Below are 13,025 nucleotides of genomic sequence, written 5' to 3'. Positions count from 1 at the left end.
GAGAAAAAATGTGCACTATCCTTTGCTGACCTCTGTCTGAAAATGCTGGTAAACGGTCTTTCCTGGCTAGCCAGAATCAGTGTTCCAGAGCAAGCAGATCACAAGTAAAGTCAGGTTAATGTCAGGTCTCCTGAATTGCATAGTTTTTTTGGTTATGCATAATTTACCAGGGAAGCCTGTCCCCTGCCAGCCTGCTGCATAGAGGGATCACTGTTTTCTGTACGAGGAGGTAGAATCCCTATGGGTAAAACTTCTAAGGGAAAGCACTTTGGGGAAAGTAATATTGGGTGTATGCTATAGGCCCCCAAACCAGAGGGAGGAGGGGGTGACGGACCTCCTTTCACAGCTTGGAATGGCAGCAAGGATGGAAAATGTCATTATAATGAGGGATTTTAATTATCCAGATATAGACTGGGCAGAAGAAACCAAGCATTCATCCAAGGCTTGGCAGTTCCTAAATGTTTTGCAGGACAATTTCATGGGTCAGATGGTGAACGCAATAATAAGAAACAATGCAGTATACTAGACCTACTGATTACCAACAATACAGACCTGATAACGGATATAGAAATAAGGGGCAACTTAGGAAACAGTGACCATAGGTCAATTAGTTTCAGTATAAATTATAGTAATAGAAAACACAAGGGTAATATAAAGACACCGAATTTCAAAGAAGCAAACTTCCCTAAACTGCGCTCTTTGCTAGACAATATAAAATGGGATAGAACCCTGGGAACAAAGAACATGGAGGAAAAATGGGAGTGCTTCAAGAGCATACTAAACAAAGGGATTGGCCAGTGCATTCCAAATGGGAATACATTTAAAAGAGCAAAAATAAACCCAGGATGGCTAAACTCCAACATAAAAATGCATATTATTAATAAAGAAAAGGCCTTCAAAAAATACAAGGCTGAGGGGTTATTGGCAGCATTCCAACAATACAAAGAATGCAATAATAAATGTAAAGGTGTAATCAAGGTGGCTAAAAAAGAACACAAGAGACATATAGCGGAAGAGAGTAAAACAAATCTCAATAAATGTTTTACGTTTATAAATAGTAAGAAAGTGAGACCAGAACACATTGGCCTCATAAAAGATGACAAAGGGAATCTGGCCACAGAGGACAGAGAAAAGGCGGAAGTGCTAAATCATTTCTTCTCTTCGGTCTTCACAAAAGAATTGGGGGGGCTACACTAACCCAGCTTGTAATGCTAAATTAAATAATACACCTCAGGAAGTACCCCCGTGGTTAACAGAAGATAGACTTAGAACTAAACTAGAGAAACTTAACATAAATAAATTACCAGGACCGGATGGCTTGCACCCAAGGGTTCTTAAATAACTCAGCCAGGTGATAGCCAGACCTTTATTCTTGATCTTTATGGATAGTCTACAGACAGGAATGGTGCCAGCTGATTAGAAAAAAGCCAACGTGGTACCAATATTTTAAAAAGGGCTGAGATATATCCCGGGTAATTATAGGCCTGTCAGCCTAACATCAGTAGTCTGCAAGATTTTTTTTTGGGGGGGGGGGATGGTAAGGGACTATATGCAAGACTTTAGTCATGAAAACGGTATTATTAGCAGTAATCAGCATGGATTCATTAAAAATAATTCTTGTCAGACCAATCTATTAACCTTCTACGATGAATTGAGTTGCCATCTAGATAAAGGAAAGCCTGTGGATGTGGTGTATCTGGACTTTGCAAAGGCCTTTGACACCATTCCCCACAAATGCTTACTGTACAAACTAAGGTACATAGGTATTGACCATAGGGTGAGTACCTGGATAGAGAACTAGCTCTAGGGGCGAGTCCAGAGGGTGGTGATAAATAGGGAGCACTCGGATTGGGCGGGTGTGGAAAGTGAGGTCCCCCAAGGATCTGTGCTGGGACCAATTCTGTTTAGTTTATTCATAAATGATCTAGAGGAGGGGATATCTAGCACAATCTCGGTATTTGCGATTGATACTAAACTAAGCATGCCAATATCTTCTATGCAGGATGTGGAAACCTTACAAGCAGACCTGAACAAAATAATGGGGTGGGCAACTACATGGCAGATGAGGTTTAATGTTGAAAAATGTAAAGTAATGCACTTAGGCGTCAGAAACCCAAATGCAAGATACTCGCTAGGGCGGGAATCTCTGTGTCAATCTAAGATGGAAAAGGACCTGGGGATCCTAGTGGACAACAGGCTTGGAAGTGGCACGCAATGCCAGGCCACTGCAAGCAAAGCCGACAGAATACTGGCATGTATAAAAAAGGGGATTCACTCCAGAAATAAAGAGATAATTCTCCCACTTTACAAGACTCTGGCCCACTCACATCTGGAGTATGCTGTCCAGTTCTGGGCACCGGTCCTCAGAAAGGATGTTCTGGAACTGGAGAAAGTCCAGAGAAGGGCAACAAAAATAATTAGTGGAATAGAGGACATCAGCTATGAGGAAAGACTACAAGCATTTAACTTATTCTCTCTGGAGAAGAGACGCTTGAGAGGGAATATGATATCAATGTACAAATACTGTACTGGTGACCATGGCATAAGGAACAAACTTTTAAGAGAAAGGGAATACAATCTGACACAGGGCCACTCACTAAAACTAGAGGAAAAACGGTTTAACCTTAAACTACAAAAGGGGTTCTTTACTGTCAGAGCAGCAAGGATGTGGAATTCTCTTCCACAAGCAGTGGTATCGGTATCAGCAGGGAGCTTTGATAGTTTCAAAAAACTATTAGATGGACACCTTAAAGACCACAACATAAAGGGGTATATAATGTACGGTTAACAGCAAACATATGCACATAAATACACACATAATTGGTTGAACTAGGTGGACTGATGTCTTTTTTCAACCTCACTAACTATGTTACTGTGTAACTATGAAAGTAGTGCTCTCTTTGCAGAAGTCCAACATGCCCACTGATAAGTTCAAACTTGGTGTATAATACTTTTGACTCTTGCTGTTTGGAGAGCTTTAGATCTTCAATGCAGAGACCATGGATCCTTCTCTACAGCATGATAGCAGGGGCATGCTTTTCTACTCAGGCTCTGGCTGCACCCTATATAGGAAAAAATGTAAGACTGAACATCTTGAATTGAATGCACCTGGATTGTATTTCAATGATTTAATCTGGAAAATCAGTTGTGTTTTTAAATATTTGTACAGTGCAGTCTCCAATGATAATTTCAGTGGCAGCTGGATATGAATGTAATCTGAAAATGTAGTCACATTATAGTTAGTAGGTAATCCTCCTCTTTTCAGATCAGCTATGGAGCCACCGATTACTCATTAGGTGACAGACACCTTTACCCACATGTTTTCAGGACCGTTCAGAATGATTATATCCATTATTTAGCAATTGCCAAACTAGTGAAATATTTTGGCTGGAATTGGGTTGGAATACTTTTATCAGACAATGAAACCGGAGAGAATGAGGCAAAAATTCTTAAGAGACATTTGGCTTCCCAGGAGATTTGTGTGGCTTTTGAAAAAAGAATGACTATGAATTATGTTACAATGGATCAGTGGAAAGACACACTTAGTAAAGCACGTTGTAAAGTTTTAATATTTTGTGGTTCCTTCACAAGAAATGCTCAGAGTTACCTTTTTGAATACTTTCAGATTCATGGAAACAATATGCTTATCCTTCCCCCAGGCTGGGCAACAGGGGAAATCAAGATAATAACTCTTTTCACAAGTTTTATAACAACTTTGTCTTTGGATTTTTTTGATCCGCAAATTCTTATAGACGAAAGTCTGTTTGATGACAATCTAATATCAAGACATTCACAAATTGGACTGTTGCTGGATAATCTGTTTATTACATTTTACAATATAACATCAACTCAAAATATGAAAAATATTCATTTACAAAATGTTACTATTTTGAATCAAGGTTTATTAGGGTTCTTACTCAAAACAATTGACATAAGCCTGCTTCGCGGAGAATCTGTACGAGTGTATATTGCAGTAGAAGCTATGGCTGAAGTTATACATTTTTTCAACAAGTTTAATCACAGTTTTAATATTAACAGATTTAAGAAGGTAAAACAGTATAGTGCAACAGTCTATTCTTTTTTAGACTAATTTTTGTATAGAAATGTTAGAAGGTTTTTTTAAAAGTACTTAGACTAAACATTTTGGCCTTTATTTTAATGCAGGATTTAAATAGCACCAACTCTTTGCACAGTGCTTTAAAAAAAGAGAAATGGTAAAGTTACAATATAATTCAATGCAAGAGGGTTAGGAGGGCCCTGCTCAGGGGAGCTCACAATCTAAAAGGGATCTGCAAGTGATACAAAAGGTAATGCCTGTGTTAGATGATCGAATGGAGAAAATAAAAGTATAGTTTTTAGGTTGTGGTGGGATAGCTTTCCCTGAACAAATGTGTTTTCAGGGATTCCTTGAAGGCAGACAGAGCAGGAGATAGCCAGACATTAACTAGTTCCAAAGGATGAGAGAGGCTCTGAAGGTGAGTATAGGAGAAAGTGTTGAGGGATCTAGAAAACAGTAAGTCCTGCGAGAGCAGAGAGGATGGCTTGAATGACATTTCAAGCTGAGGTTGGTGATCAGTGGTGGCTGGTCAATAGGGGGCGTAGGGGCATGGAGGATCCGATCAGGTCACCCTGAAAAACTGACAGGCGGATCTGATCGGGTCGCCCGTGTGAAAGGACCCTAACAGAGCATGTATTTATTGCTTGCACATTGCTGCGATTTCCTTATCTTTGTGTTCTATGTGACAGAATGTACTAATATGCCATCTATTTTGATCATTCCTGGTTGCAACTCTGAGTCACAGCAAAGGTGTTCACATAGTAATTTCTTCACGTAAGTGACAGTTCACACATATGCGATGCGGAAACCCTGCAAATCCACTGCGGGTTCCCGCATCGCACTCCACTCACAGGCAGTTCACACTGCCATATGTGAATCGTGGGGGTGTCAATACGAAGTTAACGACACCCCCAGATCAGTTTGCATATCGCAATGCAAACTGTCAATCCGGACATGAATCGGATTGCATAGGTGTTAACACCCATGCGATCCAATTCTGGTGCGGACCAAAAAAAGAGTCCTGTTCCACTGTTTTTTAAATGCGATGCAAATTCAGCCATACAATCTGTATGGTTAAATTCGCATTGCACAGACATTGCATGTGATTTGCCGAACAGTGCGCTGCAAATCACATGCAATGTCTGGCATCGCATATGTGTGAATTGGGTCTAACTGGACATTAATGCTCTGTATAAGATATACTGTATGCCATATTGTGATAGTTACATTTTTTGGGGGGTATTTCATATAGCAGAAAGTGAAAAATATATATTTTTTTTAAATTGTCGCTCTTTTTTTGTTTATATCGAAAAAAGTAAAAAAATTTCACAGGTGATCAAATGGCACCAAAAGAAAGCTCTATTTGTGGAAAAAAAGGACATCAATTTCATTTGGGTACAGCGTCGCACAACCGCGCAATTGTCCGTTAAAGTAGCACAGTGCCGAATCGCAAAATAGGGCCTGGTCAGAAAGGGGGCAAATTCTTCCGGGGCTAAAGTGGTTAAAGTGTATTTAAACACTAACAATACATTTCTCTTATTTGCTCCTCTAAAAATACAATTAAAAGTATTTATTTATTTTTTTGCCCAACAAAATAAAATGACCTGTTTATGCAACCAGGAATCTTGTGAGCTGAAAACTTTATGAGCTTTCTGGACTGTTATCAGTTAGCATTGTTCCCTGTTATCCCCATAAACTACAAAACACCTCCCCCTGTTATGAAGAAGAAAAGGAGGCCTTACCTCCACTCACAGATTTTAATCAAACAATTTTGGTCCTATTATTTGGATGCATTTCAAATGTATGTGATTTTACCTTTTACATTCGCTTTAAATGCCTCCAAAAAGTAAAAGAGGAAGTCTGATTTAGAAGGAGTTCTACTTTTTTTGTTTTGTTACCCAAATTTTTTTTAACATTTTTAGGCCAATTTGTTTTCTGCTACATATTTTTGTATCTTGATTACTGAAGGCCTCTTTCACACTTGTGTGACCTCAAAGTCACGCAATTGTTTACCACGTTTTTTGCCGCAAAGCAATGCCTATTACATTTTTATGTTTGCTCCCCACCCAAAAAATTTGAGCACCAGCCGCCACTGTTGGTGATGTAGCTCCTCAGGGCAGGGCTCTTGCTGTTAGTAGATGGATTATTATTCAATGGATGAGTGTAAGCCAGTGGAGTTGTTAGTAGATTGATTTTTTATTAGATAGATAAGTGTAAACCAGTGGAGTAATTGGCAAAGAGGATTGGTGGTTAATGAGCTGTTGGTAAGGTGGAGGAGTCTAGCATCAGCACTATAGATGTGACAACCTGTGTAGAGGTAGGCCAATGAGGAGGTCATTGTTGTTATAGTTAAAGGGAAGTATAGCAACAGACTGAATTAGTAGCTTGGTGATGACATTGGTAAAAAGGGGTATATCTTAAAGATGTACGGAGGTTAAGGAAGCAAGGATTGGACAGTAATTAGCTATGAAGTTAAAAGGAGAGGGCAGAGTCCAGGATTACACCTAGCATTCTGACATGAGGGGATAAACTTATGATTGTGTTATTTAGGGATGGGCCGAACGACCCCCTGTTCCTGTTCGCACCATAACTTTCGAACATCGCAAAAGTTCGGAACCAAATAACGAACCCCATTGAAGTCTATGGGACTCGAACTGTAAAAATCAAAAGTGCCCATTTTGAAGGCTTATATGCAAGTAATTGTGCATACCATAGTTGTGGGGGTCCAGGTACTGCCCTGGGGGACATCCATCAATGAAAAAAAAGTTAGTAAAAACGTCATTTTTAAATGAGCAGTGATTTACTGATGCTTAAAGTGAAAACATCAAAATAGGAAATAATAGTAAAAATGAAAACTTCCTTTCAATATAGTGCCTGGGGGGTCCTCTTAGTCTACCTGTAAAGTGGCACATCTTTAATGTGTAAAGAAACTGCTGCAACAAGAATTGCTTTTATAATGCCAAAAAAATAAAATTTCCCATGCAAGCTTTCTTTATTTTGTAAACAACGGCTTGGGGAGCCATTCTGTATGATGAGGCCACAATGTAGTGCATTGGGAACAAGATTAGAGATTTTTTAAATAAATTCTGGTGTCAGTAACAGGTGCAGAAAAATTGGTCTTTGGGTATTAATTTGTGCCCAATAAAACCTACACAAAAACAAATTCTTCCAGATAAAATCAGCACCCACAACACTAGGCAGCCTAGAAGTCTTGTGGAGATTCCCCATCCCAAAAACACTTAAACAGGGGCTTCATAGCTGCTGATATTCCACGACTGATTCATTTTGATAAATGTCAGATGGTCCATGGAGTCTGTGAACAGACCAGAAGTTTGAGAATCAAGGTTACCTTCCTCTTCTCAGAAGGAAATGCAGCAGGGTGTGTTTGGAAATATAAACAACACAGATTTAGGAAACCTCTGTAATGATGGTGGTCTCCATTAAACTTGGATGGTAAAGGCTGAGGCATATGTGTGATAGTATCACCTCGGTCCAGTAGTAGTCTCTGCAGAGCATGAATCTCCTCCTGTTGTCTTTCCAATAGACTTTCTAGTTTAGTAACTTTTTCTTGGCAGGTAACACCAAATTCTTGCAGCTCAGCGATTTGTTGCCTAAGAGGAGTCACGATGCTTGCTATAGCTGCTTCCATGTTTTGGGCCAGAATATTCTGTCACAAACCGGGGTCAGGCTCGAAGACCAGTAGTTATAGCAGTCGCAGGTCACACAGGAACCGACAGGATAGGAACACTGGCAGGTCACCCAGGCAGATGACGCAGGCTCACCTGAGGTGCGGAGTCTAAGTACTAACCGGTCTTCACCAGCGCTCCTGAAGGTGGAGATGGATTTTGCTGCGTGTTAGCACCAGGTCCCAGTCCTCAAGATCGCCCCACCAGGAGGTGAGTGAGTCAGAGTCCATTAGCAGATAGGGATTAAGCTGAAGCGTAGTCAAGGAGTAGCCAAAGGTCGGTAACCAGTAGTTGCAGGTTGGGATCAAGCAGAAGAGTAGTCGAGGAACATGCCAAATGTCAATAATGGATGGTAGCAAAGATACGGACGACAGCAGGAGAGACAAGCGAGATATCGGCTGTTGAAGGCACAATATTCTGGCAACCAGGAAGTGCAAAGACATGGCTTATAACGGGAAGTTCATGGGAGGAGCAAAGGGTTCAAAGTTCAAGGCAATATAGATTCACAGCAGGATCATTCAAGGATTTGTCCAGGGAGCTGCCCAGCGAGCTGTCCAGCATTCCAGGTAGCTCAGCGAGTAGAGTCATTGCCAGACACCATGGAGGTCCCAGGTTCAAGTCCGGGTCCTAACAACATGCACACTGCACTTTGCTCCTCATCTGGGATCTCTAACCCTACTATACCTCATGTCTTCTCAAATACCTGCATTGAGATGGATGATGGTAAAGCAATGAGTGCCACAGAGAATTGCACTCAATCTGCTGGCAGTACACCACTGCTTTATTTAAGCAGCAGATTTCACTACCCCAGTTGCTGAACCATAGAAAGAAATACTGTCCCAGCCATCCACATGCTCAGCGTCTTAATGCTAGCTTGGCCAAATTGATAGCATTACAATTGCTGCCTTTTCATCTGGTAGACTCTGCTCCCTTTTGCGAATTTGTGGAATGTGCTGTACCACAATGGCAGGTATCAAAAAGGCATTTATTTTTGCGTAAGGCCATTCCGGCTCTCTACCGTCATATGGAAGGTAATGTTTTGGCCTCGTTGGACAGAGCAGTAAGCGGGAAGGTTCAATTTACTGTTCACTCTTGATCCAGCAGGCATGGACAGGGACGTTACATTTCTTTCACGGCGCACTGGGTAACTCTGCTGGCAGCTGGGAAGGGTGCAGGACAGGGTTCAGTGTTGCAGCTTGTTTTGCCACCATGCCTCCAAAAAGCTGGTGCTGGTTCTGCAACATCTGGCTACTCCACCACCTCTTTTTCTGCTCAGTTGTCCTCTGAAGAAGCAGTGCTCCCTAAGCGTTCAAGGGGCTATGCAAGCAGTCAGGCTAAAAGATGCCATGCCATGCTTCAGTTGGTCTGTCTAGGGGATAGGAGTCACACCGGGGCAGAGATTTTGTCAGGGACAGGCTCAGAGATGATTGACGCCATGTCAGCTTAAGCCAGGAATGGTTGTATGCGATGATGGCACCAACATTCTCTCCACCCTCCGACAGGGACACTTGACACATGTTCCATGCCTGGCACATGTCCTGAATCTTGAGGCAAGCCAGAAAAAGTCTGTGGCCATTTCTGGCATTCATACAATGCCAGTACTCGCTTATCTAACATTCAACGGGAATTCAACCTGCCCACCAATTGCCTCATTTGTGACATGCCCACCAGGTGGAACTCAACATTGGCAATGTTGCAGCAGCTGCACAGGCTGCAGAGGGCCATCAATGAGTACCTGTGTGATTATGGCACAAGGACAGAGTCAGGTGAGCTTGGTTTATTTTTGCCACGCCAGTGACATTTGATAAAGGATAAATGCATCATCCTGTCACCATTTGAGGAGGCCACAAGGATGGTGAGCCAAAATTATGCATGCATCAGTGACACTATCCACCTAATCTACCTGCTGGAGCACATGCTTCATGGAATCAAAGACAGGGCACTTGAGGCAGAACAGCGGTAGGAAGTGGAGGACTTCCTTTCCTCACAAGGCCCCTTTATGTGGATATCATGCCTATAGGGACACAAAACAAACAGGAGGAAGAGGAGTAGGAAGATTGCGGCAGCATGGATGTAGAGAAAAGCATACAGCAGTCTTCAAGAGATGGTTGTCATTCCCTGGTAACTTCAGGAGTTATACGTGGTTGGGGAGAGGTGGCTTCTGCTGACAATGTTATACTTTGTGACCCAGAGGACTCAGAAGCTCATGCCTCCTCAAACTTACATTGCATGGGCTCCCTGATTATGCAAAGCCAGTGAAAGAACCTAAGTATTTGTGCTATAAAGCAGAGGGAAAATTACTGGTTGGCAATTCTTGATCCATGTTAGAAGGGTAAAGTGGCAGAACTCATCCTGCCTTTACAGAGGGAGCAGAGGATAAAACATCTTTAGGAGGCCTTGAAAAAAAAATGTGCACCACCTTTCCAGACTGTCAGGGCTTACCTTTGTTGGGAGTCATTCAGGCAGAGATTTATGCTCACCCTTGCAAACAAACACAGACCAGGGTGACCAGGTAAGAAACCACCTGGCCTGTGAGTTTGTGCACGGGGGCTGTTCAGGATCACCAGGTCCAAATACAGGCAAGGACTAGAGCAGGAGAACCGTCAGGTGAAGCCAGGGGTCAGATGCCAGAAACAAACAGGAATGCAGGAACTCAAACAACAGGAACCAAACCAGGAAACCAGAATCAATGAACTGACACTGCCCTTAGGGAGGGGCAGTGTCTTATACCTTGTTAATTAGGTATCAAATACAGCTGGAGAGTTACTGACAGGTCTGAGCCTCTGGTGAAATCCAGCCCCCTAGTGCTGCAGGCAATACAGGAATAAACAGGAGTTCTCCAAAGTCCTGAAGTGGCTCAGAGGCTAGTTTGCAGACTGGGAAGCCAGAAGGACACAGGTTCAATACCTCTGAAAGGCACCAGTGGGGTGGCCACGCCTAGCCGTCTGGCGGGTACGACTAGAACCCTGACAGTACCCCCCCTTTAGGGACGCCCGCCGGGCGTGAACATTTTCCTCAGCAGGAGTGGAGCGTCTGGCACGCAATGCCTCCTCAAATAGACCCAAGTCTTTTTTGCAGACTACAGTACCATCAGAAGCATAGGTACAGTCTGGTGGTATATCTTCTTCGAGCAGGCTTGAAGTAGTGTTGGTACTAATAAGAACTGCATCTTTAGGAGACAGCGTTGCCTCTTCTGGGGCTTTAGACAGAAGTGTCACAGAGGTCCCGTTATCAGGTACCTGAAGGACATTGGTGGTTTCAATCACAGTGGTCTGAGTACCTTTGGCCATAGACGAACATGAACTTGTGTGACAACAATGTTGGCAATTCACAGACAGAGGTGTATTGCTGACTGGGTATAACTGAACAGCACCCAAATGGAGAGCCCGAGGTCTAGGAGGGCGCGTAGGGCACAGAGAGATAAAGTGCCCTCTTTCTCCACAGTAAAAGCAGAGACCACGGCCTCTCCTCCGGTCTCTTTCATCAGGTGTCAATTTGGTCTTTATCTTTATGAGACCTATCTCCATGGGTTCTTCAGAGTCGGCAGGAACATGGGAAACCTCTGGAGTTTCTCTATGAACAGGTTCACAAGATGGCAACATTGACGTGTGGTGTTGGTATTCTCTGTCTCTGGGTATCTTGGATTCTCTGAAAACTGACCTTGGAGTAGACGGTTTTCTAGAGGTCTTACACTGCGAGTCCAATGCAGTCAAGAAGGACACCCAGCTGTCAAGGACAGGATTCTGAGCAAGCAACATCTGGTGTGCCCATGTCTTGATCCATCCAGACAGCAGATTGATAGCCGCACGGACCTTGATAAAGTCACTGGCATATGTCCGAGGCTTTAAGGCAAATAAAATTTCGCAGTCCACCTTAAAGCACTGGAAAGAAGCACGACTACCATTGAATCTCTCAGGCATGACAACAAACGGCTCTGAATATGCAGGTTCCGAGACTGGGCGTACTGTGCCTTTAAGTAACAGAATTTCACGCTGCAGCTCTGAAACAGTCTGGGCCAGGCTGGACACTTGCAGGGTTAGCATCTTGCACATCTCTGCTGACTCCATGTTTGTTCAGTTCATTCTGTCAGGGCTTACCTTTGTTGGGAGTCATTCAGGCAGAGATTTATGCTCACCCTTGCAAACAAACACAGACCAGGGTGACCAGGTAAGAAACCACCTGGCCTGTGAGTTTGTGCACGGGGGCTGTTCAGGATCACCAGGTCCAAATACAGGCAAGGACTAGAGCAGGAGAACCGTCAGGTGAAGCCAGGGGTCAGATGCCAGAAACAAACAGGAATGCAGGAACTCAAACAACAGGAACCAAACCAGGAAACCAGAATCAATGAACTGACACTGCCCTTAGGGAGGGGCAGTGTCTTATACCTTGTTAATTAGGTATCAAATACAGCTGGAGAGTTACTGACAGGTCTGAGCCTCTGGTGAAATCCAGCCCCCTAGTGCTGCAGGCAATACAGGAATAAACAGGAGTTCTCCAAAGTCCTGAAGTGGCTCAGAGGCTAGTTTGCAGACTGGGAAGCCAGAAGGACACAGGTTCAATACCTCTGAAAGGCACCAGTGGGGTGGCCACGCCTAGCCGTCTGGCGGGTACGACTAGAACCCTGACACAGACACTGAGAAGTTAACATTCTCTGAACCTGTTTCTGAGGCATCATTCAGCCAAAGGCGTTGGAGAAGGCGGCTGGCTGACCGATGCCTTTAAACAGTTCTTTAGTCCGACTCCTCAGCAGCACCCAGGGCTGTTAGGTTTAAGCAACCATCGGCAGCGTCTCCATCATATGGTGCATGATTATCTAGGGGCAAGAGCAAACTTGGAGACGTTTCCAACTGAGCATCCACTGGGTTACTGGGTCTTGAGGATGGACCACTGGCCTGAACTTGCTCAATATGCAGTGGAGCTACTGGCCTGTCCTGCTTCCAGACTGCTTTCCGAACAGACGTTCAGTGCTGCTGGAGGTTTTATGATGGACAAAAGAGTGCATCTGTCCAAAGACTCTGCTGACCAGCTGACTTTTATCAAAATGAATCAGTCCTTGATCAACAGCAGCTATCAAGCCCCTGATGCTGATATAACTGATTGAACTTGCTAGGGGTCTGCCATCCCTTGAAGACTGCATATGCTGCCTATCCTATTCCTCAACCTTGATTCTGCTATCTGCTAGCTTCCAACAATGTTTTTGGTTTAGGTCACCACCAACCCCCAAGGCCTAATTTTTCTGCATTTGTACGACAGGTGCATACAATTTAAATTTTGTAATTAAT

At 43.3% G+C, this 13,025-nt stretch overlaps 1 protein-coding gene across 1 annotated transcript in view; it reads left to right on the top strand.

Moving 5' to 3' along the window:
• LOC309567089 (vomeronasal type-2 receptor 26-like) overlaps positions 1 to 4,090 on the top strand; it is a gene marked incomplete at both ends in the record, with an annotated part of 43,842 nt that extends 39,752 nt beyond the window's left edge. The window contains one exon of the mRNA XM_082272414.1: positions 3,266 to 4,090. Coding sequence (XP_082128540.1) covers positions 3,266 to 4,090 — 825 coding nt within the window. The remainder of the gene's footprint in view (positions 1 to 3,265) is intronic.
• Between the last annotated feature and the right edge of the window lie 8,935 nt (positions 4,091 to 13,025).

This window comes from Pelophylax lessonae (assembly GCF_965119305.1).
Source record: "Pelophylax lessonae genome assembly, chromosome: 1".
NCBI classification, from domain to species: domain Eukaryota; kingdom Metazoa; phylum Chordata; class Amphibia; order Anura; family Ranidae; genus Pelophylax; species Pelophylax lessonae.
This window is presented reverse-complemented; position numbering and strand designations above follow the sequence as displayed.